Genomic DNA, 27,728 nt, shown 5'->3' on the forward strand with positions numbered 1-27,728 from the left:
ATCCATGTGACTTCTGGCTGTGGGGATATTTAAAAGATCGTGTCTATCAGGGACATGTCCGGTCTGTGCCTGATCTGAAGACTAGCATACAACGACATGTCGCTCAGATTTCACCAGACATGCTGCGAGCAACCGTCGACCATGCTGTGTTACGAATGCAGCATGTTGCTGAATTGGGAGGCCATATTGAACAGTTCTTGTAACCATAGTTCCTAATAAACATGCCATAACCATTGTTCTCATGAGTTTGATCATTCCTGCCTTTTTCCTGTAACTATACCATGTTTTGACTGCTTACAGCACCATTTTTTTTACCCTGGTGGCGGGAATTGAAACTTTTTTTATTTGCGAGCGCATTGCTTCATAACCATATCTATGAAGTTTTAGACTGCTACTCTCATTACAGCCCGTGCTGTACCACTCTGAACACCATCACTTTAATTATAACCACCTGGTTTATACGGCGAAGGGTAGAAGTGTAAATAAATGTTGTACATAAAGAGAGAACTCCGTGAGACGTTATTCTTGTCAACACTCTCCTGTAAAATCTCTTTCAGTATGCTTTCATTGAGAAAATAAAATTGCAGCTTAATTATTCTTGCATTTTGATTCAGATTTCTTCATTGCTTGATTCACAGGTCTGCGATGAAAAAATTGTTTCCACTTGAATGGCTGATTCCTATGTATTTTTTCACTCTGATAACGTGACGGAAATAGTAAAAACGTTCCATCACGTATCATTATTGCTCAAAATGCGATTTTTGGATTTGGCACCCCACGTATCGCCTTACATGGTAAGTGAGCAGTTAGTAGCATCTTCCGTAACTTAAAATATAAGCTGTTCCTCATAACTTTCAATTTATACTATTGAGACAAGGATATATGAGTGAATGACCTACTGTCAGACGTTCAGTTTTCCTCTGAGGGTGGGTGGTCCCTGACGCGTGATCCAAAAATCCACATTCAACCACTCCTCCACTGCGCTCCATGAATCATTCTGTTTCTTGCCCCTCAACCATAGTAATGACTGTTATTTTTGCTCTTGCAACATACAAGGGTTCAGTCTGAAAAATAGGAAGGAAATCTCATATCGAAACCTACCCTCTGCAATGTGTCTAGTGTCTCATGGAATCGAGATTCTGGTTCCTTCACCTCCAGAAACTCTAGAAACCGCGGCAGATTCTGAGGGCGAGTGTGAAGATTCAAGTGATGTATTCCTCGGCGATACTACTGTACCTCCAGTGAGGCTCAACTCTTCACCCTAATGGAGTTAAACAACTTGGTCAGAGATTTGGGCCTAACCAAAGAATCAGCAGAGCTCCTTGGCTCCAGATTGAAGCAAATGAACTTGATGGCTTCCAGAACTTCATTCTACTGGTGCTGTCAGTGAATAATAGGGTGAAAGGTTCCACCAAGACATCAAACAGATGGAATGACAGTATCAGGGCAACCGGAGCATCATCATGATGGGGGACTACTGCAGATGACTTACAAAAGGAAATGCTCTCGAAGAAGCTTTGAAGGCATGATAAAACGGTATTACAAGGACTTGTAGCAACTCGATAAGTCTGAAACTCAAAATTTGCAGGTATAACGCTGGATATTTCGTTTTTTATGTCAATAAAATATGGTCCAAATATACGTTTTTACCAATTTTTTTTAAATTTTTAACTCCATTTTGTGAAAAATCCTTACGTGATGAAGAAAAACGGGGGTCATTTTCCAATTCAGCTCATCTAAAAACATTGAAATCAGTCATTGCGGTTAAGACAATATTCAAAAAGTCTCAAAACGCAGGTCTGTGATTAAAAACAGCACAAATACATACTTTCCAGTTTAAATATTAGGTACTTACATTCTTAAGAAATGTACTCCTACATATTGGTTGTAAAGCTCAAATATGTACATAGAGTATCCATAATTTTAACCTAACTCCCACTAGTTTTAAAAAATGAAAAATGATCATACAATCTTGTTATTATAATGTATTATTGATGTAGAATTTCGTACCAGTTTGATTTACTTAATGTAATTGAAGAAACAGACATATTTTTAACAACCATTACGTATCAGTAATGAATGGAAACCAAGAACTACTGTCAAATATAAAATCAAATATTTTATCATCATTTAACATTCTGACAAGCAATAACAACATTGATCGCTCGTTATAAAATCAAATTTCTCATATTAAAGTAACTATTATTTTGAAGGGAATACACCTTTAATATTTTAATTAACTTACCTTTAAGAGCTGAAGAAACTAGAAATATAGATTTTATTTTTTAATATTTGTTGGCTATCGTACATACATAAAACAATTATATATAGATGTGAAATTAAGGATAGAAAAATGTAAAAGAATACATAATATCATTCTTTCAGGTTTTAAATATTACACTGGTAAACACACTTTTTATTGCCAACGAAATTAGTCATTTTAGGGTTTCTTTGCCATTGTGATTTCGAATATGATATCAGTTTTTCTAAATTGGCCCTAGTTTTTTTTTTTGGCTGTCCTTTAAAGAACATAAAAAAGCATGAAATCTCAGTGTTAATCACTCTTAATGATGAGAGAAACGTTGTTTCTGAGATTTTCTTGTGTGTAGGGTGTCGGAACAATCACGTTGAAGATCCCAGCAAATAGTCTGCCACACCAGCAAGGATTTGGTACCAAAACGGGGAAGGGGCAGCTGGAAGGACAGGTTAGTCTCCCTTAGTAGCCATGGTTTATCATTAAGAGACGATAGTGTGGAGGCAAAAAAGTGGGTGGCAAGTGTCCTCCTCACCCCTCCTAATCGCCACCATTGATCTGGTATCTTGTATCTGTCCCATCTGCTTTGAAATATTTCCTCCATCACTTCCTTTATATCTCTGTGGGGCCTCTCCCTTTGTTTTCCAATAAGATCATCAAGATTATCTGGAAAACTGTCAAAGTGCATTTGGAGGAAATTTATCTTTATGATCATATTAATTACAAAATAGTTGAAGTTTGTGAGCAGGTTTTGCACCAGTTCTTCATAGTTTTCATGTTTGTGATTGCCGAAGAAGTTCTTGACAACTCAGACATAACTGAATGATGTAGAAGATTCAATACTTACTTATCCGGCACTTCAGTTCTGGATGAACCTTGGCCTTCCCTTAGAAGCTTCAATATCATTCTTAAAATTTGAGAGATGTAAATCTTTAAAGAGTTTAAGAGTTTGATGCCCATCAAGGATTCCAGTTTTTAGTTTCTCAATACTCAGTCCATGAAAGGATGTATAGATGTAATGAACTACTTGCCACCTTTATCTAAGACTTAACAAACTACTTCAATATGCAAGATATGTTTCCTTTACAAAGTCAGTGACTGTTTTCTTTGTTTCTGCACAGAATATTCACCACAAATTTAGCACAATCCATCAGAATCATGTACGCGTGAAGAACGCATGTTTCGTTCCCCTCAATTATAGAAATAAAACAAATATAGAAAAACGAAGTTTAAATAAATGGATGGACTAGAGAAATATTTTTATATTCTAAAATCAAAACCATGCCCTATTACATGTCAACACTTACAGCTCTTATTGATATAAGCTTAAAATCAAGGGATATCAAGTTTCTCAACAACTAGAGCCAACTTGGTGAAACTGTTGTCCGTTTTGGATTCAGCACAACCAAATACGATAAATTCGTTCAAAAATCTTGGGCAACTAAACAAAAAAATATTTTTTTGTAGACCTATGTTTATGTTATTAATACACTTATTGCATGATAGTATCAACAATGGAGCATTGTGAAACAAAATTTTTCAGCTTAAAGAATCTTGAGATAATTTTTTATGCTACAAGAGAAGATAATTTCATAAAAAAAGGTAAAGTGTTCCCCTGTGCATAGCACCACGCCTTGAAGGCGTATAGGGGGTGTGGGGGTAACGCCCCACACTTTCTTGATCCGGTCGTTAATGGGGGTGATGTGATCAGCATCACGCCCCTGACCGCCTTTACCCCCCAGGGTTTCCCCCAGGTACCCATGTTATTCGACGCTGGGTAGGCGCCGGGGCCGCTTCCACCGTTAGAAAAGTTCCCGGATTTGAACCGGCCGGGGATTGAACCCGGGACCTTTAGCATGGTAGTCAGACGCGTTACCGACTGAGCCACCGCGGCCAATATTTTCTTTAAAAATAGTGTTTCTATAAACTTAAAGTTATTAACTATTCATGTTCAGTCCAACGCAATTGGTTTTGAATTACACTTTCAGAAGTAGTCTATTACATTTAGCACTAAAACTACAAAAAATCAATATAATAACTGATCATACCTGCTTTTGAAATTGCCTTTGAAACTGTTGAGGAATAAATTCGACATTTTGAGTTCTTAATATTTTTTAATTAAATATTCACATAAATATGATAAGTACCATGTAAACTATAATGTGCAAGATTGCAAAAATTATTATAGTGTTTGCCCAGGAATTGTTATATTCTTATAATGCATAAAATAATTAATAATAATATGAATAGTTGTTACTCTTTTTGCATGTATGTATATATATGATGCTATATTTTCATAACATATTAAAACTTCTCCTAATGGACAATTTGAAATTTCTGACATTTTAGATTCCCAAGCAGAAATGGTGTGTATGTAATACTTACACAGGAAAGGGGAAGTTGTTTATTTTTGCTGGCATTTCTCTACTTGTGATGACTGTTACAGTTCTTAACACAATCCTTTCAAACTGAATGAAGTACATTTTTTCGAGAAACTATTTCTTCTTCAGTGTTTCACTTGCAGATGTCATCCCCATTCTGCCATAGAACTACATAAAATATATGTCGTTCAGTCATAAGTCATGGTGACTATTTTTCTTCTCGAGAACAGGGGACAACACAAAAACTCTTGATATATTCGTTTGAAGGTGTATGACATGTACTTTCGAGAGAAGCCACCAGATGGTGTAAGTGAACAATGGTTGGGAAGTAAGCAAGCACCCAAGTTCAGTCAGTGAGTGACAGCGTTCGAAAATGGAGGTCATGAAGCAGGAGCAACGTTCGTACATTATTATAGCAGTTCTCTGTAGCAGAAATGCACTGTAATACCATACAGAGCTACGGGAAGCACTGGGTGTGCATGCCATGCCCTATCGAGCAGTGGCAAGGTGGGTGGAGGCCTTCAAACGGGGCAGTGTCAACTGCCCATCTGCCTCTAAGTGAGCATCGTGTGTCCAAGGACAAAGATGTATGGGTTATTGTGACTGAACAATGTTTATGTGAGAACTGGTGCTGGACTTTGGCAGAATTACAACTGCATACAGGAATACCGGCGTCGACAGTACATCGCATTTTACACAAGGACCTACAGATATGGAAACTTTGTGCAAAGTGTGTGCCACATCACATAACGGAATTACTGAAGTTGACTCGCTACTAAGCATGTCGCATCAACCTGGTGAGGTTTCAGAATGAAGGACATGCCATGTTGAATCGCATAATTGCAGTCGATGAAACATGGGCACGTGCGTATGAACCCGAACTCAAGCAACAGTCAACTGAATGGCATCATCCAGGGTCACCACGGAAACATAAGGTACGACAAAATCTGTTGCCCACAAAAGTTATGGTAATTGTGGCATACGACCGTCAAGGTGTTCTTCTGTGCCATCCAGTGTGTATGGGGTACACTGATGCAGCATATTACACTTCATTTTTGTTGTTACAATTGTGCCATGCAGTACAGACCAAATGTTCAGAAGTTTTTGACAACAACATTATCCTACACGATAACGCAACAGCTCACACGGCAGACATTGTGAAGCATCCCTTACAGCGGTGGGGATGGGAGGTTCTTCCACACCCACTTTATTCTCCTGCTCTAAGCCCATGTGACTATGATCTTATCCACAAAGGGAAGAAGCCATAACCTGTGAAACTTTGCCAACAAAGAAGATATCGTAACAATATCTTGACGAGAGGTGTCATATGTTAGCGCTGCACATGCCCTTTCGCTGGCCAGGAACAGTGGATAACGTGGTTGAATACTTTCAAGGTTCTTAAACAGTGTAGTCTTGTGTACTTATTGTTCATGCCATAATAAGATACTGTGGTCCAATGTCCTATGTTCTGCCTCTTTCCTACATCCAGACTTCATGTGGTGGCTTCATTCAAAGGTACATTCCATACACTTTCGAATGTATATCTTAGATTTTCGTGTTGTCCCCTGTTTGCAAGAAAAAGAAATACGACTTAACCCTCATACATTCAAGTATATTTATGGATATTCTGTACATATCACACACACACACATATATGGTGCTTACTGAAATTTTAATCATCAATTATTTGTAGATAGTGAATCCAACTGCAAGGTACTGATTTGTTTTTTAATATTTCTAATATTGTAAGTAGAGTATAATTATTACTAAACCTTCAAACAACGAATAAACTTTTCAGCAAGTAATGGAGTTCAATAATAACCAGAATTCGTTGAATTATAACAAAATAAATTACAAATATTTAGATATGCCCTGTGATATTTCTGACAAACTAATGAAGACTTTAAACATAGTTACAAGTGAATAACAAACTATTTTACTGTAACAATTATGAATAATCTGTTTTAATTTATGAATGTGTTTCACATTTATAGTGCTGACTTGTATAGGAAAATACAATTTAAAACCTACCTCCATTCGTAATTCCACCAACATCTGTTTTTTTTCCATGTGTAAAAAAAAAATATATATATATATATATATATATATTTGCAATAAGGAATAGAACAATATCAAGGATATTTAATTTTATAAATAGACCATGCTGTGGGGATATACACTATTAAGATTTTTTCTTGTAATATCGTCATTCATTCCTGAATATATTTATTGATTCTTTAATAACATTCTGCGAGTTATCTATCCTGTAAGATCTCCTTCAGTATGCTTTCATTGAAAAAATAAAATTGCGGGTTAATTATTCTGGCATTTTGATTCAAATTTCTTCATTGGTTGATTATTAAACACAGCACAAATACACACTTTCCCATTAAGTATTAGGTACTTACATTCTTAAGAAATTGTAACGATAAAACTGGATTTTGCGTCGTTTCTTGCTTTCGATCAGCGGGAAACAATTCCTTTTCAGGTTTTATTAATACTCTCAAGTTGAGTATCCAATAAAAATTACATTTATTAAAGAATAACCTTTAGTAAACAATTATAAGATTTAAAGTGAAAGGCCGCTGAGTTCCCGCTTGTCCTTGGTTTATAAAAGTCAACTTAATACGAGGATTAAAGCGGCACTTTGGATTGTATTGAGAAAACAAAATAAATTTCTGTAGCTACACACTCTTATAATAATTGAGTTTAAAAATAATTACCGAATATTACCTCATTTACTTACATGACCAAAGGCTAGCCTGTTTTGAGATCTCTACCTTTTTTCTGAATAGTGCTTTTGTTTCACCCTTTTGTAACAACCACTTTAATTACTGAATACGAGAGCTCTCTTTATTATCAAAGTAATCACGTCTCACTTTAGCACTAAGTTTTTCACTTCACTTTCCTTTCTGCAAACTCGGATCCAATTAGAAGAAAACTCTCTGGAACAGCTGACAAAATCCTTTCGAGATGATCACGTGATCATATCAGATTCATGCTTCTGGGCACACGTTTCCATCTTCCTCACTGCAGCTTCCGGGCCAACCAACTTAGACCCTACAGTTTTCGTGGATATCGAAAACTAACAATGGTCAGTCACCGATTCAGAGCTTTGACTTCTTCTTAATGTGATTGCGAACTACTGTTCAGTCGACAAGACTACATTTTCAGTCTTAACAAGGAGAAAACTGCGTGGCCTTCCAAAAGCTTCCCATGCTCGTTCGCTGCTCTTCTTCGCACCAAAAGCAACTGACACTGCTGTTTCTCGCGAGACATAGTCCACTTTCAGGAGGGGTGTTTAAGTTCTTTTCGTAATTCTTTTCGGACATCTCAACAATACGTTACAAAATGTACTCCTACTTATTGGTTGTAAAGTTCAAATATGAACATTGAGTATGACATGGTGGTGCCACGTTCAACCATAGGATATTTATAGCCATAAGAATATATTTATCTCAATACAAATTGAGAATGAGCAACATGAGACTGTATATTGGTATATGCATAATACCTTCTAGGGCACAGGAAAACATTAAGATTTGCAGTAAAATAACAAAACTCAGGACTTACGTTTTAACATATATATTCAGAATCTATTTATCTTGATTATGCAATTAAGAACAAAGTCGTACATCATAATGAAACACACCAAAAGTCACAGTAACAGCAGCACAAAAATTATTTCAATTTCAATTTCAATTTCAATTTTCCTTTATTAAAGGGCGAGGTTCAGCCTGTGGCTGTTCTACCACCTAACCCCGATGGATACATATACATACTAAATACATTCTACCTACAAAATGTTTGTACAATAACAAACAAGGAAGAAAGAGAGAAACATAAAGAAGACACAAAAAGAACAAATACAAAATTGAGAACAAAGGCTCGTCTACACACTAATAATAATAATAATAATAATAATAATAATAATAATAAAAAGATTGAAAACAAATACACAAGGATACACAAATTAATGGACACAATTGTGCTTGGTGTGATATGCACTTCCATTAACTTCCAGCAACAAGATTCATATATATAAGGTGGGATGCTGTACTTCAACAGTCTTTTCATACGTCCAGGAAGGACATGTCAATCACCCCCTCCATTGAGAAACAAAATCGACGACGATTCGTGGAAGCTCTCACAGTCTAGGAGATTTTGGATTCAACCTTCTAAAAGTATCTTCCTCATGTCTGGAGAACAATTAAAAATATTTAGATTGTCGAAATTCACCTTGCACGCTTCCTTGCGGGTTTTTGTGTCCAATAACACTGACGTGATGAATTTCGCTTGGATAGCTATGAATGGTCCTGTCCACAAATAAAACAACTTGGAAATGGTCTGGTTAACAGCTGAACTTGGACGATGACTTCTTAGCAGCACCAGGTCCTCCTCCTTCAACTGCAAAGCATGGCACTTCTGCTTCAGTTTCCGCCTCTGCACAGCACATTGTTCCTGTAATTGCACTTGTACAACCTTAAGTTGCCAGTCTTTCTCACCATCTTCGGATTCAGGCTAGAAATTTAGTACAATCTTGGATAGATCTGCATGTACAAAAACAATTTGTAATTGTTATTAACCAATGAGGCAATATTGAAGAGCATTTTGAACAATATCAGGTAGACACACTGGCAATACACGTGAAGAAAACATAAGAATTTCTGCAACTCAACTGGATAAAGTCTTTGATTCACTGGAAATTTACTGTACAGATGAATGTCACAAACTAAGCCCTTTTCTGTGCCAGGCCTCCCTGAAAACACCTTACTATGTGCAATAAATAACTAAAATAATTCGACTCTTTGTTCCTTAGTCAATAATTCACTGATTCAATCTTCTCTCTTATATCCTCTAGCGGTGTAGCCCATTTATCGTAGTTAGCTTCAATCCTCCGGACGCTCATCTGCTGATCAACGGAATCATCATCATCTAGCTTTTGCCCAATTGGCTCTCCATCCACCATTAGATACAATTTTTTATGCTTGAGATTGATCTCTGCTTCATATTTCTCCAGGAATGAATAACCCAATAATAAGTCTGAAGGCAAATCCTTCACAAAAAATTCTAAAGGTAAGGTGCTCTCAGCAATTTCCAGCACGATTCTGCATTTTCCCACAACTCAAGTTCGACTTTTTCCAGCAAAATCAATAAGTCGCACCTCTGGAGTAGCTTGTAACATGGCCCCTGGAAAATTTTGCTTTATTTTCTTCCAAATATCTAGACTCAGAACAGATATTTCAGCTACAGTGTCACTATATAAGTGATATCAACATTTGCTACACGTGCCTTGAACTCAGGCGCTCTTCCAAAGTTTTCAGACTGACTAGCCTGACGCAAATTGTAAAGACACTCACTTTCTTCATGATTAATAACAAACACCAGCTTCAGATCATTATTTACAGACTGGGAAATATCTTCTGCAGGCCCCAGTTCTATCCGAGACCACCTGACATGAGAAGGGGACGTTTCTATGCCAGGCATGGGGTAAAATCCCGCACCTGGTCGAGATTTGCTCCATTCTCCCAGCAAAAATTTCTGGTCAGCTCGACGCTCTGTTGCTGCTCGTTACTAGGGTACGACACTGCAGCATCTGTTTGTAAGCCACTGCTCACCACTGGCAATCGTGGAGAGCTACGATCTTCCGTCAAAGGTTCACTGTGCTCCAGTGAAGATAAACGGTTCTCAGTTTGTGGTCTCTCACAAGGTTTTTATTGGGCAGCAGCATACTCACGTCTCTGCCTATTTTGGCATTGTTGGCGATAACGATTGCCGTTTCTATATGGACCTGCAGAGCGATCTCCACGGTAATTATTTTGCCTCGGGTTTCTGTTTACTGAGTTGCTTGGAATATCTCGGTTGTTCTGGTGAGTAGGATTCTCCTTCCTCCATGCAGTTCACCAAGCATCCTGCTCTTCCGCTTGCTCGTATCTCTTAACAAAATATGCAAGCAAATAACAGTTACGGGAGTGTGGGCCATACACAATTGCTTTACTCTGTAAGGCAATTGGCCGATTATGAGGTTTACCACCTCCTGCTCTGTGTAGTGGCTACTCAGGTTTCTGTAAGCAGAGTATACAGACCAAACATATTCTTCCAAATTATTGTCATTGTTTTTGTTGTACCTTTTGGCCCGTACAGATGCCAACTCCCTTTCTTTTGCCTCTGAAGAAGCAAAATGCCTCTTAAACGCCCTACGGAAATCTGAATATGTGTGGAAATCATTCTTATGAGAGTAGAACCAATGATAAGCCATGCCCGTTAGCAAACGAGGAAAAAACTCCAGCCTCTATCTATGCGGGATCTAAAGGATCTCAAGGTTGGTATCTAACTCCTTCAGATAAATCTCAGCCAAAGTGGCTATAATATTTCCGTCGAATTTCCACATGGAATTCAGGTCTGCCATCCGGGGAGTCATCCCACCATGCATAGCATTGGTTCGAGATTTTCTTTCTGTTCTCTTTTCCAATAAAGTCGACTTGCTGCCTGAAGAACTGGAAACGATCTCTCTGTGGCATCTTTTTTTTACATGTGTACGGTTTCGTTGCCCCGAAGAGACCTCAGAACGACTAGGAGACAGCAACATTTGAAAAGACGCTCCCAGCTTGTCTACCTGCGGTAACTCTGGTTCACCGGAGAGTGGCAACTTGCTTAAAGTGGTTGAAATCGGAGCCACTTCATCACAAAGGTGAAGCATGTCTGAAGAAAGCTTCCTTTGTTTGGATTCCATATCATTTTTCCACTCTTCAGCATTCTCTCTATGACCCTTCATTCCTTTAAGTTTTTCCGCCACCGTCTCTTCAACTTGCAAATTCAGGTTTTCTCTCAGATGATATACCATACTGGTCACCTGGTTGTCCAACTCTCTGGACATTTCTTCTCTGAAGCCGCTCTGCGTTTCAGTAATTTCCTTTCGGAAGTCCTCCTTGGTGTGCTCAGCTTCTTTCCTTGACAAAACAACTGTTTCGTGGAGTTTAGATTCCAGCTGCTGAGAATTTGACTGACATGCTTGACGTAAGCTCATCACTCAATTTCAAGGCTTTCCTTCAATTTCTGCTGTCCCTCAGACATTTGCAGAGTCAGTTGTTCGATCCTCCGTCCCATCTCTGAATTGGACGCAGCGAGTTGTGAACAACTCTGGGACAGTTTCTCCTCCATCCTTGCTTCTAGCCGGCACTCAAGAGTTCTACTACTTTCTTCTAGTTTTAGTGTGCTCCAAGATATTCATATTTTCCTGGAGTTTAGCCTCCAAGCTATCAGAATGTTCGCGCATTCTAGATTCTAGATTATTAGCATTTTCCGTAATCCTTTCCTGGATTCTAAGTTCAAGATTACTAGAATTTTCTGCCATTTTAGCTTTCAGGTTGCTGGAATTTGCCTCCAGCATTTGCTGCAATGACACGAGCAAATCAGCAGTAACAGGAACAACAGGAACTGCAAGTATTTCTTTGCATGCGAGACATGTTAATTCACCAGGAGAATTACTTTCCTTTGGTGCCTTAGCTTTGCACAATTCAAATGAAAAGTATTGTGACACTCGGTGCAAACAAACGTATCAAGCCTTGATGTAGTCTCACAGCAAAACACATGAACTGTGCTTTCATCAACATATGAAGCTTTGCTTCCACTTTTTAATATTTTCTTTTCCATTGTTGTGCATCAAAAGTTCTGAGTCAACTGCAAATCTAAAATATGTTACCAAAGATTAACGTAGCTAATGTACAATGTATTCAAGCCTCACGTTGTGTGCGCCAGATTATTGACACGGTCGTGCCAGGTTCAACCATAGGATATTTATGGCCATAAGAATATATTTATCTCAATACAAATTGAGACTAAGCAACATGAGACTGTATATTGGTATACGCATGATACCTCCCATGGCACGGGAAAACATTAAGATTTGCAGTAAAAGAACAAAACTCAGGACTTACGTTTTAACATATAGATTCAGAATCTATTTATCTTGATTATGCAATTAAGACAAAATTGTACATCATAATGAAATGCACTAAAAGTCACAATAACAGCAGCACAAAAATTATCACATGCACTTCCATTAACTTCCAGCAACAAGATTCATACGTCCGGGAAGGACATGTCAAGTAATCATAATTCTAACTTAACTCCCACCAGTTTTAAAAAATGAAAATGATCATACAATTCTTGTTATTATGATGTATTATTGATGTAGAATTTCCTATCAGTTTCCTTTTCTTAATGTAATTGAAGGAACAGACATATTTTTAACAAACATTAAGTATCAGTAATGAATGGAAACCAAGAACTACTGTTAAATATAAAATCAAGTATTTTATCGTCATTTAACGTTCTGACAGGCAATAACAACATTGATCGCTTGTTATAAAATCAAATTTCTTCATATAAAGTAACTATTATTTTGAAGGAAATCCACATTTAATGTTTAAATTACCTTACCTTTAAGAGCTGAAGAAACTAGAAATATAGATATTATTTTTTAATATTTGTTGGCTATCGTACATACTTAATATAATTATATATAGATGTGAAATTAAGGATAGAAAAATGTAAAAGAATACATAATATCATTCTTTCAGGTTTTAAATATTACACACTAGTCATTTTAGGGTTTCTTTGCCATTGTGATTTCGAATATGATATCAGTTTTTCTAAATTGGCTCTAGTTTTTGATTTTGGCTGTCCTTTAAAGAACATAAAAAAGCATGAAATCTTATTGTTAATCACACTTAATGGTGAGAAAAACGTTGTTTCTGAGATTTTCTTGTGTGTAGGGTGTCGGAATAATGACATTGAAGATCCCAACAATAGTCTGCCACACCAGCGAGGATTGGGTACAGAAACGGGGAAGGGGCAGGTGTAAGGACAGGTTAGTCTCCCTTAGTAGCCATGGCTTATCATTAAGAGACCATAGTGCGGAAGCAAAAAAGTGGGTGGGAAGTGTCCTCCACACCCCTCCTAATCACCATCATTGATCTGCTATCTTGTATCTGTCCCATCTGTTTCAAATATTCCCTCCATCATTTCCTTTATATCTTGGTTGGACCTATCCCTTTGTTTTCCATTAAGATCACCAAGATTATGTGGAAAACTGTCAAAAGTGCATTTCGAGGAAATTTATCTTTATGATCATATTAATTACAAAATAGTTGAAGTTTGTGAGCAGGTTTTGCACCAGTTCTTCATAGTTTTTATGTTTGTGATTGCCGAAAAAGTCCTTGACAACTCAGACATAACTGAATCATGTAGAAGCTTCAATACTTACTTATCTGGAACTACAGTTCTGGATGATCCTTGGCTTTCCCTTAGAAGCTTCAATATCATTCTTAAAATTTGGGAGATTTAAATCTTTAATGAGTTTACGAGTTTGAGGCCCATCAAGAATTCCAGTTTTTAGTTTCTCAATACTCAGTCCATGAAAGGATGTATAGATATAATGAACTACTTGCCACCTTTATCCAAGACTTAACAAACTACTTCAATATGCAAGATATGCTTCCTTTACAAAGTCAGTGACTGTTTTCTTTGTTTCTGCACAGAATATTCACCACAAATGCAGCACAATCCATCAGAATCATTTACGCATGAAGAACGCATGTTTTATTCCCCTCAATTATAGAAATAAACTCAAAAATAAAACAAATTAAGAAAAACGAAGTTTTAATAAATATATTGTGTGCAATTAATGGACTAGAGAAATATTTTTATATTCTAAAATAGAAGCCATGCCCTATTTCGTGTCAACACCTACAGCTCTTATTGATATAAACTTAAAATCAAGGGATATCAAGTTTCTCAACAACTAGAGCCAACTTAGCGAAACTGTTGTACGTTTTGAATTCAGCACAACCAAAATACCATAAATTCGTTCAAATATCTTGGGCAACTAAAAATATTTTTTTTGTAGACCTATGTTATTAATGAACTTATTACATGATATTATCGGCAATGAAGCATTATGAAACAAATTTTTTCTGCTTATACAATCTTGAGATAATTTTTAATGCTACAAGAGAAGATAATTTAATATTTCTTTAAAAATAGTGTTTCTATAAACTTAAAAGTTCTTAACTAATTTTTCATGTTCAGTCCAAAGCAATTGATTTTGAATTACACTTTTAGAAGTAGTCTATTACATTTAGCACTAAAAATACAAAAAAAATCAATATAATTACTGATCATACCTGCTTTTGAAATTGCATTTGAAATTGCATTTGAAAGTGCTGAGGAATAAATTCGATATTTTGAGCTCTTAATATTTTTTAATTAAATATTCACATAAATATGATAAGTACCATGTAAACTATAATGTGCAAGAGTGCAAAAATATTATAGTGATTGCCCAACATATATGATTGCCCAAAAATTGTTATATTCATATAATGCGTAACATAATTAATAATATTATGAATAGTTGTTACTCTTTTTGCATGTATGTAATATGTATGATGCTATATTTTCATAACATATTAAAACTTCTCCTAATGGACAAATTTTAAATTTCTGACATTTTTGATTCCCAAGCAGAAATGGTGTGCATGTAACACTCACACAGGAAAGAGGAAGTTTTTTATTTTCGCTGGTATTTCTCTACTTGTGATGACTCTTACAGTTCTTAACACAACCCTAGTTCTTCATCAGTGTCACTTGCAGACGTTCTTAACACAACCCTTTCAAAGTGGATGAAATACATTTTTTCGGGAAACTATTTCTCCTTCAGTGTTTCACTTGCAGACGTCATCCCCATTTTACCATAGAACTACGTAAAATATACGTGAGTTCAGTCATAAGTCATGGTGACTATTTTTCTTCTCGAGAACAGGGCACAACACGAAAACTCTTGATATATACGTTTGAAAGTGTATGGAATGTACTTTCGAGAGAAGCCACCAGATGGTGTATGTGAACAACGGTGGGGTAGTAAGCATGCACCCAATTTCAGTCAGTGAGTGACACCATTCGAAAATGGAGGTCATGAAGCAGGAGCAACGTTCGTACATTAAAATAGCAGTTCTCTGTGGCAGAAAGGCACCATACAGAGCTACGGGAAGCACTGGGTGTGCATGCAATGCCCTATCAAACAGTAGCGAGGTGGGTGGAGGCCATCAAACTGGGCAGAGTGTCAACTGCTGATCTGCCTCGCAGTGGGCATTCTGTGTCCAAGGACAAAGATGTACGGGTTATGGTGATTGAACAATGTTTATGTGAGAACAGGTGTGGACTTTGGCTGAATTATAACTGCATACAGGAATACCAGCTTCAACAGTGTGTCGAATTTACACGAGGACCTACAGATGTGGAAACTTTGAGCAAAGTGGGTGACATATCATATAACGGAGGTACAGAAGTGGACTCGCTACTAAACATGTCGCATAAATCTAGTGAGTTTTCAGAATGAAGGACATGCCATGTTAAATTTCATAATTGCAGTCGATGAAACATGAGCACATGCGTATGAACCTGAACTCAAGCGATAATCAAGTGAATGGCATCATCCTTGGTCACCACGGAAACTTAAGGTTCGACAAAGTCTGTTGTCCACAAAAGTTATGGTAATTGTGGCATATGACCATCAAGGTGTTCTTGTGTGCCATCCAGTGCATAAGGGGCACACTGATGCAGCATATTACACTTCATTTTTGGTGTCACAATTGTGCTGTGCAGTACAGACCAAATGTCCAGAAGTTTTTGACAACACCATTATCCTACACGATAACGCAACAGCTCAGACAGCGGACATTGTGAAGCATCACTTACAGTGGTGGGGATGGGAGGTTCTTCCACACTCACTTTATTCTCCTGATCTAAGCCCATGTGACTATGATCTCATCCCCAAAGAGAGGAAGCCATTGCCTGGGAAACTGTTTGCCAACAAAGAAGAGATTGTAACAGTATTTCGACGAGAGGTGGGACACATTAGTGCTGCATATGCAGTGGATGTTATTCAGTACCTGCTCCATCACTGGGAACGAGCAGTGGATAACATGGGTGAATATTTTGGAGGTTCTTAAACAGTGTAGTCTTATATACTTGTTGTTCATGTCATATTAAAACACTGTTGACCAATGTCCTGTGTTCTGCCTGTTTCCTACAAGAGTCTCCTGCATCCAGACTTCATGTGGTTTCTTCATTCGAAGGTACATTCCATACACTTTCAAACGTATATCTTAGATTTTTCGTGTTGTCCCCTGTTCGCGTGAAAAGGAAATAGTTGCCATGACTAATGACTTAACCCTCAAATGTTCAAGTATATTTATGGGTATTCTGTACATATCATACACACACACACACACACATACATATATGGTGCTTACTAAAATTTTAATCAGTTGTTTGTAGGTAGTGAATCCAACTGCAAAGTACTGATTGGTTTCTTAATATGTCTAATATTGTAAGTAGAGTACAGAGTGAGTCAAAAGTCTTTGGACACCCTTTTATTTTGAAACCTGACAGGTAAATGTGAAATCTGGTAATATTAGATGTTAGTAGAGGGGGGCCGCAACCATGGCCGCCATCTTGAAATCCGCCATCTTGAATGCAGGTTTGAATCTTCAAATGGGAGGGGACATGTAGAATATCAAATTACACTAGCTTGAGCTCAGGAATTCAAAAGTGTAATTGTTTCTTTGATGTCTTGTATCGTTTACAAGTTATGAGCACTCAAAGTTTGAATATCACCTACCAACGGCATGCTACAGTACATGTTCTATGTAATGACTGTCATGTCTCGTGCACAACCATAGATGCCGTATCCACTCTGACTGCACATGCATGAGAATGTCCAGTGAAATGTGGTCAAACGTGTGCGGAATACGTTCTTGTAGGTGCCTTTTATCGGGGGTTTCTCAGCATACACCATCTGCTTGAGATGCCCACACAGATAGAAATTGAGGGGTGTGAGGTCAGGTGATCTGGGTGGCCATTCCTTGGGACCATGGTGACCAATCCACTGTCCTGGGAATTGTGCATCATACCATTAATGCACAACAATGCCATAGTGGGGAGGGGACCCATTGTGTTGAAAATAAGAGGGGAAAGTTGTCGTCTGGGTTCAGAATAGAAGGAAACACATATTCCTGCAGGAGTGTCATTTACTCTTGCGCCGTTAAGCCTCGGCTGGATGTTGAAAGGAATCGCGATTTCGAGAGTGTTGTTAGTCCCATTCTTAACAATAGTACGAAGAAGTGCGAGGGAGGCGTTGGCATCGCTGTCTACGAATTTCCCTCTGTCCCTATCAGACGGCTCCCATTTTCTCTGCCGACTTTCTGCAACTGATCTCACTTATTGCACCAATTTCAAACCCATTCTTGGTCTAGTTCCGTATTTCGTCTTCTGAGGCCAGGTTAGGTTAAATGTTTTCGTTGTTAGAGTGTACTTGTGCTGAGAGATTTAAACTAACAAGCCTCCCTAACCACGAAAGCATTCTGCACTTAAGTCAGAAGATGAAATATGGTGCGTGACCGAGATGGTGTTCGAAATTTGCGTGATTAACCATACCCTTTCGGCAAATTGGCCCCATGGCTACAGCGCCTTGTACCCTGGGTTTTACGATCTGGTAGGTAAGGGAAGGGAAGGAAAGGGGGAAGGGGGACAGTGAGGATTGAATGGTCGTGGTCACTGGCAGATGTGCCAACATGTTTTCTTCAGTTGAGCCATAGTCTCGAGAAAGTTTTTCCAACTTGCTTTGAGATCACCAGCGACCAGCCAGCAACTTGCTGTGAAGTCGCTTGTTTTAGGTTTGAAGGTACCAGGTGTAACTTGGTGAGGACAAGGGGTTTGGGGGATCAATTGGCCACCTAATTTTCAGGCTATTAAAAATTAAATATTTACAAGTTAAGGATATTTTTGATAATCTCCTGTGGCATAAGGAACAACGAGAAAAATCAGTAGTTTTATAATTTGTCAAACATAACAGTTATTTAGTTAAATAGTTCTGGATGGGTTTTTTTTCAATGAGATGGACAACTTTTTGATTCTCTTTCCTCTCCAACTTAAGTCCCAAGTTCGATTATGCCCTTTCTGCCAAAATATAGGTCCCAAATATTTGTGTGCAAAACGCTACTCACTTTGTGATATCAGTTCATGATTATTCGTATTTTTGTATCTAATGTTCCAGTAGTTTGAGATATGGATAAGTGTCCAGAATGGATGGACGCATGTAAACAGTGTTGTATACAGATCATTTCTAGGGGAGAGCGATAAGCAACTATCCATAAAGCATTGACATTTAATAGTAGTACAGGAGTAAAAATTTAGGCAACAAAAAGGGGAGGTGTAGAAACCAGAATTCCCCACTTCCCCTTACAAACATAATCTTGAACGAAACCATTCAGCTTTTTAAACATCTTGTAATGAAAGGCTCCCAGGGTTCAATTGCCACAGAGGATATTGTGGAATGGTTCAAATTCCACTCTAAACAGTCTGAGTAAAAAAATGGACTCATAACAAAACATTGGAAAAATAATTTTCAGTTATTGCAACTTGTGAAGCAAGGATAAGACTAGGGAATGAATGCGAAATGTAATTAAAAAGAAGTAGAGCAGGGATCTTTTATATAGCGCATTAGAAAATTGACTGATATTTTATGCTTTAGTAACATGATTCATTCTAATTTCTTTTCTTTGTCATTCTGTTACCTTTCCACGTACTCATCCCCCAAGGGATGACCCTTTGTGAATACATCCAAATGTCAACCTGTCTTCCACGTAGTACAATTGCATGTAATAAACTAACGGGACTCTGTCGTCTGGAATCATAGCCAGTGTAATCCTCTGTGGGAATTGTGTGCTGTCCATATGGGTTTGTGATTGTCATCTCATCTTTTCATCATTCATCACCATTTTCGCAATTAGCCAAAAGTGGCAGACACGTGAATTAATCAAGTCATTCATTCATGAACGAAGCTTACATTATGTCGGAACTCTCTGTAGTGAGAATGTGAGTCAGTCTGCTACTCAGCGTGCACTGAGGTGGTTTACGATCATCATTAACAGTAAATAGGCTTAACATATAGCGATATTTAAAAAAATGATAATGGAGAGATAATTAAAACCAAATACCCTCTCCCTATTTTGGCACGGTCTGTACAGCAAACACAGAAGAGAACAATGAAGAAAATAAGATGGAAAGATACATAGAAGTTACACCAAAAACAGAAAAGAGTGAAAAATTGCAAATAAAATGTAGGAGGCAAGGATACGTAAAGTATTTTAAAGAATTGCGGAGGTTCTGTTAAATGGATAAACGGACACTCGTGTTGAGAATCAGTGCAGTAGAAATATGGATAGAACGAATAAATGAACATGCGGAAAGTCTCTAAAACTGATAAAACAGAACTATTCAGATAATGAACTCATTTTGGATAGTTGGATAATTAGGATATTCGAAAACCAAATTTTATCCAGATTTGACCATTCTTAATTGGAACATGATTATTATAAACAGCGTATATACTGCGTGAGGCACCTAAAAGTACCACCTGAAATAGCGAAGAAACCTGAAACAGTAGCGATGTGAGGTTTGCGGGAAACAATAATATCAAATGGGGCTCGTAAATCGGAGGTATGGGGTGGGTCGAAAAATATCGACAAATGGGGCATCTGGAGCAAAGTCATATTTTTTTAAATGGAACGATATACAATAACATGCATAATATAAAAGAGCACACTCAGAGAAACACAACGCCGTTGGTCTCATGCATCTACTGCACATAGGAACGAAGATATGGCCATGTGAAAATATGTAAACAATCTAACAAGTGGCCCAATTGACTGTCAGTACCACGGCATGTAAGACTTCTCAGGTGCCTGACAGAACTGCCTTTACGCAGAGCAAGTTTTGATAGCAGGTCCTCGAGATCGTGTTAGTTCATAGCAAGCAGTCATAGTGGTAAGAGCGAAGATTATGGTGTTCACAAACATAGAAAAAGCGGACATGATCCTGATTTATGGGGAATGCCGAAAGAATGCCTCAGAAGCCTACCATGTGTACGCAGAGACATATCTGGACAGACGACAACCATCTCGACGTCTGTTTGGTAAGTTACTTATTAAATTAAGAGACACCGGAAGTGTAACACCACGAGCACGTGTGCGGAACAAGCCAACTACAGGCGAGGCAGATGCAACAAATGTTCTCGCCGCTGTTGCTGTGAATTCGCACGTTAGCTCCCATGAAATTGCCAGGGAGTCAGCGAAGTGTATTGCGCATTCTGCACACACACAAGTTTCACCCATATCATATCTCCCTCCATCAGGAACTTCACGGGAATGATTTTGTGGACCGTGTTCGGTTTTGCACATGGATGTTACGACACGACACACCCGATTTGTCACGTATCCTCTTCACTGACGAGGCAACTTTTACCAATCATGGAAATGTCAACTTAAGGAACATGCACTATTGGTCAGTGACAAATCCACATTGGCTTCGCCAAGTGGAACGCCAGCGCCCACGGAGTGTGAACGTGTGGTGTGGTATAGTGGGTGAACATCTCATTGGCCCTTTTTTTATACAAGGGACACTGAATGCTGACCGATACATACAGTTTTTACAACATGAACTGCCTGTACTATTGGAGGACATACCACTTCAGACAAGGAGGGAAATGTGGTACCAACATGACGGGTGCCCAGCTCACAGTGCAAGACGCACTACATCATGTGTGGAAAATACATTTCCATATCGTTGGATTGGACGTGGAGGGCCTGTCAAATAGCCGGCTCGTTCCCCAGATTTGACACCGTTAGACTTTTTCCTGTGGGGAAAGCTGAAGGACATTGTCTACCGTGATGTGCGAATAACTCCAGAGGATATGCAACACCGCATTACTGCGGCCTGTAGGGACATTCCCTACGAGATGCTACATTCTGTGCAACGATCTTTGCGTGGGCGCCTCGTTGCCTGTATCACAGCTGACGGCCACCACTTTGAACACACACTTTGACAGGTTTTCGCTTCTTACGCAGTGGTTCTTCGACATACTGTCATGGTCATTTTCATTATGCTGTAACACTGTCAAATACATGGTGCTGACGATGTCTACTGTATTTTTTCTTCCTTTAACACGTTCTGTCTTCATCTTGTCCAATGGCTTCCGACATCTCATACTTGTACATGCCGTGGTACTGACGGTCAAGTGGGCCACTTGTTAGTTTGTTTACATATTTTCACATGGCCATATCTTCGTTCCTATGTGCAGTAGATGCATGAGACCAACGGCGTTGTGTTTCTCTGAGCAGGCACGTATCCAGGAATTCCTTTTGGGGGGGGGGCTCAACACCATTTTTTAAGGGGTATAATAAGAACCTCACAATTGTATATTTAAGACCAGTGGTGACAATTGGGTTTCAAAACGGGGGGGGGGGGGGGGGGGCGGAGGGCGGTGCAAAGAAAGTTTACTTTCTCTTGGTAGACAAGGCTTAACATTAAGAGGCCATAATGTTGAGGGGAAAAAATGGGGAGCAACTATCCCTTAAATCGTCGCCACTGTAAGGCTGACATTTTAGTCAGAACGTGAAATCGGAACATTTTTTACCACTCGACTCCTCTGTTTCCATCCATTAACATTGTGTGCCAGAACCATCTCAGTATGTGTGTTTGTCCATTTCATCTCATCAGACATAAAAACATCTATGGTGTCTTTGAGTGTTTTTACGAAGCTGTTACACATGCACGGGATGGACAATCCACTCGACAACGCGAGATTCAAATTGTGGACCGCGAACTGGCTGCAGACAGCTCGCGAATATTTCTCTCTGATTCGAGCCTGAACACCACTAAAGTGTCTTGTCCTCCCATGTTTGCAGCTCTTATAAAAGTCGAAACCCACCAAATTGTTCAGATTCAGGCCTTAGCACTCACAAGTGTTCAAAAATGCCTGTCGCAGCTTCCGCTGTCTTGTCATATATCGGCACGAAGCCAAGGACATTTTCTCGAATACGGCTGGATCACGAAACAATTAATGCACAGTTCCGTTCCCAACACATCTAATGTTTCGTCTCCCAGTATGATCAAATGCTTACTCATTTATCTCCAGTGACGTGCCCAAGGGAGAGTTGGTAAGGTCATAACCCCATTTGACCCAGTATTCTTTTTTTTTTTTTTTTTTAAAAAAAAGAAGAACGTCAAAGACAGGAAAAAAATGACAAAATCAGGACTGACCACCAAAAATAGTAGGTATGCGTAACCCCTCTCCATTCCGAAAATCCTGGGCACGCCACTCTTTATCTCGGACACATTTTTTAAAATCAACTCACCAGAAGTTTTATCATTCCGTATTGGAGATTAAAGTAAGATGCGTTCTTCCTGCAGGTTTGGATATGATCCTTTAGGGTGCTGTCGTCTGCCTGCCTTCACACCTAACCTTAACAAGGCCCTAATTTTCCATCATTGTGACTTGGATTTTCAAGACTTAGGAAGGTTTCAGACCAAAGGGACACGCGATACATGTCGATTGGAATGGACCAATCAACAGCAACGTTTCACACCGTAGCGACACAAAAGGCCGCACAAACCTAATTTCGAATTGTAAAATCCTCAGGCGACACGGTGTGAAATCTCCCTTATTATACTACTGTCATTGTCACCTCGAAGTAGTAGCTCTTGTTGACCACAGAAGAAAAAATTTCTCCTCAACCGGTGAGAATGCTCCTCAGTTTTCTTCTCTCTCCTATATTTTCTGTGCTTGTTCACTATACAGGCAACACCTTACGATTTGATATACACAGGACATTACTATGTAGACATTTTAACGAAAAATCGGTTGAAGTCAATGATGGATGGCTAGGTGGCTCAGTTGGTAGAGCCCTGATTCGGGTTCTGGTAGAGCCTGCAATTTCCGCCTAAAATGTCTGTATATGCAACTTCTTCTTGCTCGCTCTTCTCGACATTCATAAAATTTTCGGCTGTCTCTTTATGGTAGTTAAGTGTTTCAATGTGTTTCAAACCCAGTAGGCTTAAACAAAAGTATTTTTTATACCATGAAATTCTCGGAATGCATATATGAAATTTAGTTCTGGCAAAACTAAATCATCACTCAGAACTTTGATTTTCAGTTGATCTATGCAGCTTATTTCTCTTTTAATAAACCATTCAAATAACCGGTACTGCTGAAATATTCACGAGAGAGAGGGAGAGGGAGAGAGGGGGCATTGATCTCTTCGGCCCTCGACCCGAACTAGCACTACACTGAGGCCCCAGAAGTTCTACTGTCGTCAATGTCTTCATTTTCGAATCACTATATCTTATAAAGCAACCAGAGGATGCTGACTGATCACTAATCGACTGTATGAATTGTCACACTTACCTCTGAAATCTCATTAACCGATTCTTTGTACAGATCAACCGAAAAATTGAATCCGCGTATTTATATCCTCATTATATTCTAGAACGTTCCGCAGATAAAACCATTCGTTAATATTGCCAGTAGTTGACTCCTTCTCTCATTCAAGAACGTACCCTCTCCCGCCTTCCAGAGATTAGAAATTACAACGAATCGCCCTACGTGTGGCGCTACCTTTGTTGTGCAGCTTCCAAATGCTGACAAGTCTCTACATAGTGCTCAAGTCCGCTGCGACAAGACCGAAAGCGCAAGAAAAGTTTACGTGCAATATTATCAACAACAGGGTTATAGAACATTCTCCGTCTTGTCTCGATAATTGTCTATCTCCTTAAATCATCGTCACATTATTAAAAAAAGCCAAAAACCTAATTTTATCTAGTGTAAAATATAAAAAAAATCCTAGGGGGAGGGGGCTCGAGCCACCTCAACCCTACCTTGGATACGTGCTATTAACAATAACAGGGTTATAGAGCATTATCCGTCTTGTCTCGATAATTATTTCTCCCAAATTATCATCACGTTATTCCAGAAGCCAAAATTCTATTTTTATCTAGTGTCAACAGAAAAATTTCCTGAATGGGGGCTCGAGTCTCCTGATTCCCACCTTGGATACGTGCTATTGACAATAATAGGGTTATAGAATACTCTCCGTCTTATCTCGATAATTATTTCTCTCAGATTTATAAATTTATTATCTTCACATTATTCAAGACGCCAAAAATCTAATTTTATCTAGTGTAAATTTAAAAATTTTCTTAGTGGGGGCGGCTCGAGCCACCTTATCCCCACCTTGGATACGTGCTATTGACAATAACAGGGGTATAAAACATTCTCCGTCTTGCCTCGATAATTATTTCTCTCCTTAAATTATTTTCACATTATTCAAGGAGCCAAAAATCTAATTTTATCTAACGTTAACTGAAAAATTTCCTGGGGAGAGGGTCGAGCCCCCTGTGCCCCATCTTGGATACGTGCTATTATCAATAACAGGGTTACGGAACATTCTCCGTCTTGCCTCGGTAATTATTTCTCTCCTTAAAATATTGTCACATTATTTTATTTCACACCACAAGAAACAAAAAAAACTAATTTTATCTAGTGTAAACCTAAAACTTTCGGGGGGGGCTCGAGCCCCATAAGCCCCCCCTCTGGATACGTGCCTGTCTCTGAGTGTGCTCTTTTATATTATGCATGTTATTGTATATCGTTCCATTTAAAAAAATATGACTTTGCTCCAGATGCCCCATTTGTCGATATTTTTCGACCCACCCCATACCTCCGATTTACGAGCCCCATTTGATATTATTGTTTCCCGCAAACCTCACATCGCTACTGTTTCTGGGTTCTTCGCTATTTCAGGTGGTACTTTTAGGTGCCTCACATGGTATATCTTTGTTTTTATGTTGCGGTATATAAGAAATGGTTATGGAAAGCCTAATTTTTTGTGCTTTATTAGAGGGGGTGTTTTGTAAATTTGACGGTACCTTGTAATGTAGGGAGCCATGTTGGTCTAGTCGGTAGTGTGCCTGTCACGTGGGAGACTCAGGTTCGATTATGCATCACCATAACGGAACAGTGAACACAGTCAGTTGTCAGGAGGTCTCCTTTCTTCCCTCCTCCCCAAAAAGTTTGAGTCTTGCAATCTACAAATGTGCTGTCTAGAAGGGAAGTACTCTGAAGTTCACCAGCGATTTTTTTCTTGGACATGAGAATAATTTTCAATGTTACCAACGGTTGCTTACTTCATTACGAAAATTACCAACAGGATTTCACCAGCTTTCCGATTGTTAAGTGAAGTTCGAATATCGGTTAACAGGGCTGGAATTGGACTGCCACGAGGTCAGTGGCAAAATTCCTCAACCCCCCAGGAAAACTTGTTTACAATGGCCTTCTATTACAGTAAAGGCTAAATTGGGATACACATTTCTTTAAAATTAAAAGTTGATACATGTATAAGGAATTCAAGAGAATATTATTACCAACATTGTTAACATCGAAAAAGTGTCAAGTTATTTCACTAAATTGAAACTACAAATATTAATAATGTTTGGTAAAACTTCGATAGCGTCCCAACGGATTTCTTCATTTTTACACAAGAAACTATTTACCAAAATGAGGTTCTGTGGCATTTAGAAGTTCTTGTTGGTATTTTCTTTCATCGAGAAAAACCGATGTTGTCCGTATGTGCTAAATTGAATGAAATGAGTGCTAATGGAACCTAACCTAACAGGCCTAACCTAACCTTGTCCCCATGATGGTTTGTGGGGCTATCGTTAATTTTTGGGGCTAACGTCAATGGATTTTGGGGCTACCCGTGGATGTTTTTTGGGGCTAACATTAATGGTTTGTGGGGCTAACGTCAGTGGTTTAATAATTACTCTTTATGTCAAAAATTGAACTTTTTTTCATGAAAAAAGCAAAATACCACCTTGAAGAATCTTTTGCAATGCAGAATAGGTAAGTACGAATGTTAAAAATTACTAAATAAACAAGTGAGAGGTGTTGGGACGCTATCGAAGTTTTACCTAATGTTTAATTTAAAATAATTAAATTAAATCAAATTAATACTAATTATAATACATAAATTAATAATATATTATTATTACACGATTAGGTAAAAATACTGTATGAGAATATAACAGTGCCTATTCATTACGTAGATTACCTGTAGTTAAGATCGGAATAATTTACATAAAAGCAAGTGCCCTGGCAATGAAATTAATGTCAAATAGACGAATAACTGAATATTTATCAAATAACAAAAAAATGCTATTACATGTATAGGGTTTTTCATTAAGAGCGCTTGAACTTTGAAATGACATAAAACAAATTGTGTAAGTGATATCACCATGCTTTTACCTTTACTTTGAAGCCAATTCAATGACATTATGTTTTAAAAATTATATCAGTCTGGATGCCGCGGCTCCGCTGGGTGATTTGAATCCTGAAGATCCAATGTTCGATCACATTTTTGCTCAATTTCACCAATGACGCGAGTTATGTTGGCCTTGAGGGTGGCAATCGTCTGTGGTTTGTCGGCATAGACCTTAGATTTCACGTAGCCTCACAAAAATAAATCTATTGTCGTTAAATCACAGGATCTGGGAGGACAGCTGATGTCGCCACTTCACGATATAATGGAGCCTTCAAACTCCTCATGCAACAAAGTCAGTGCAATATTGCAGGTTGCGCCATCCTGTTGAAACCACATGTTTGTCAGATTAGCCCATCCAATCTAGGCCAAAAAAAAAATTGTTAACATCGCCCTATATCGATCACCGTTGACAGTGAGTGCGACTCCTGCATTTTCAAAAAAATATGGAATGATGTTTCCCCCGGCATAAAATGCACACCAAACAGTGACTTTGTCGGAATGCAGTGGAACCTGATGAATCTCCCGTGGGTTTTTGTCGTTCCAAATCCAGCAATTCTGATTGTTCATGAAGCCATTCAACCAGAAATGGGCCTCATCACTAAACATGATTTTTTGCCCAAAAGCAGGAACAGCTTCCAACTGCTCTAGAGCTCAGTCAGCTAGCGCTGTCTATGGTCGTTGGGCTTTAATTCTTGAGTTAATTGCACCTTATATGGGTGAATACCCACGTCACTATGCATAATTTGCCTAGTTGACGTCGGAGAAGTGCCAAGTTCTTGCGCACGACGCGGAATGGACTGTCTTGGGTTCTCACGCACACTGTCCCAGACTGCTGCAATATTTTCAATGGATCTTGCACTTCGTTGACCCACA

The 27,728-nt window shown here is 38.6% G+C and overlaps 1 protein-coding gene across 1 annotated transcript in view; it reads right to left on the minus strand.

Moving 5' to 3' along the window:
- LOC145991865 (uncharacterized) overlaps positions 1 to 27,728 on the minus strand; it is a 207,070-nt gene that overhangs the window by 41,365 nt on the left and 137,977 nt on the right. Inside the window, exons 61-65 of the mRNA XM_083127903.1 lie at positions 14,823 to 14,861; positions 13,078 to 13,095; positions 6,667 to 6,690; positions 4,303 to 4,326; positions 2,246 to 2,263 (exon numbers count right to left, since the gene is read on the minus strand). Coding sequence (XP_082984029.1) covers positions 2,246 to 2,263; positions 4,303 to 4,326; positions 6,667 to 6,690; positions 13,078 to 13,095; positions 14,823 to 14,861 — 123 coding nt within the window. The remainder of the gene's footprint in view (positions 1 to 2,245; positions 2,264 to 4,302; positions 4,327 to 6,666; positions 6,691 to 13,077; positions 13,096 to 14,822; positions 14,862 to 27,728) is intronic.

This window comes from Lepisma saccharinum, chromosome 8 (assembly GCF_977018435.1).
Source record: "Lepisma saccharinum chromosome 8, izLepSacc3.1, whole genome shotgun sequence".
Lineage (NCBI taxonomy): Eukaryota > Metazoa > Arthropoda > Insecta > Zygentoma > Lepismatidae > Lepisma > Lepisma saccharinum.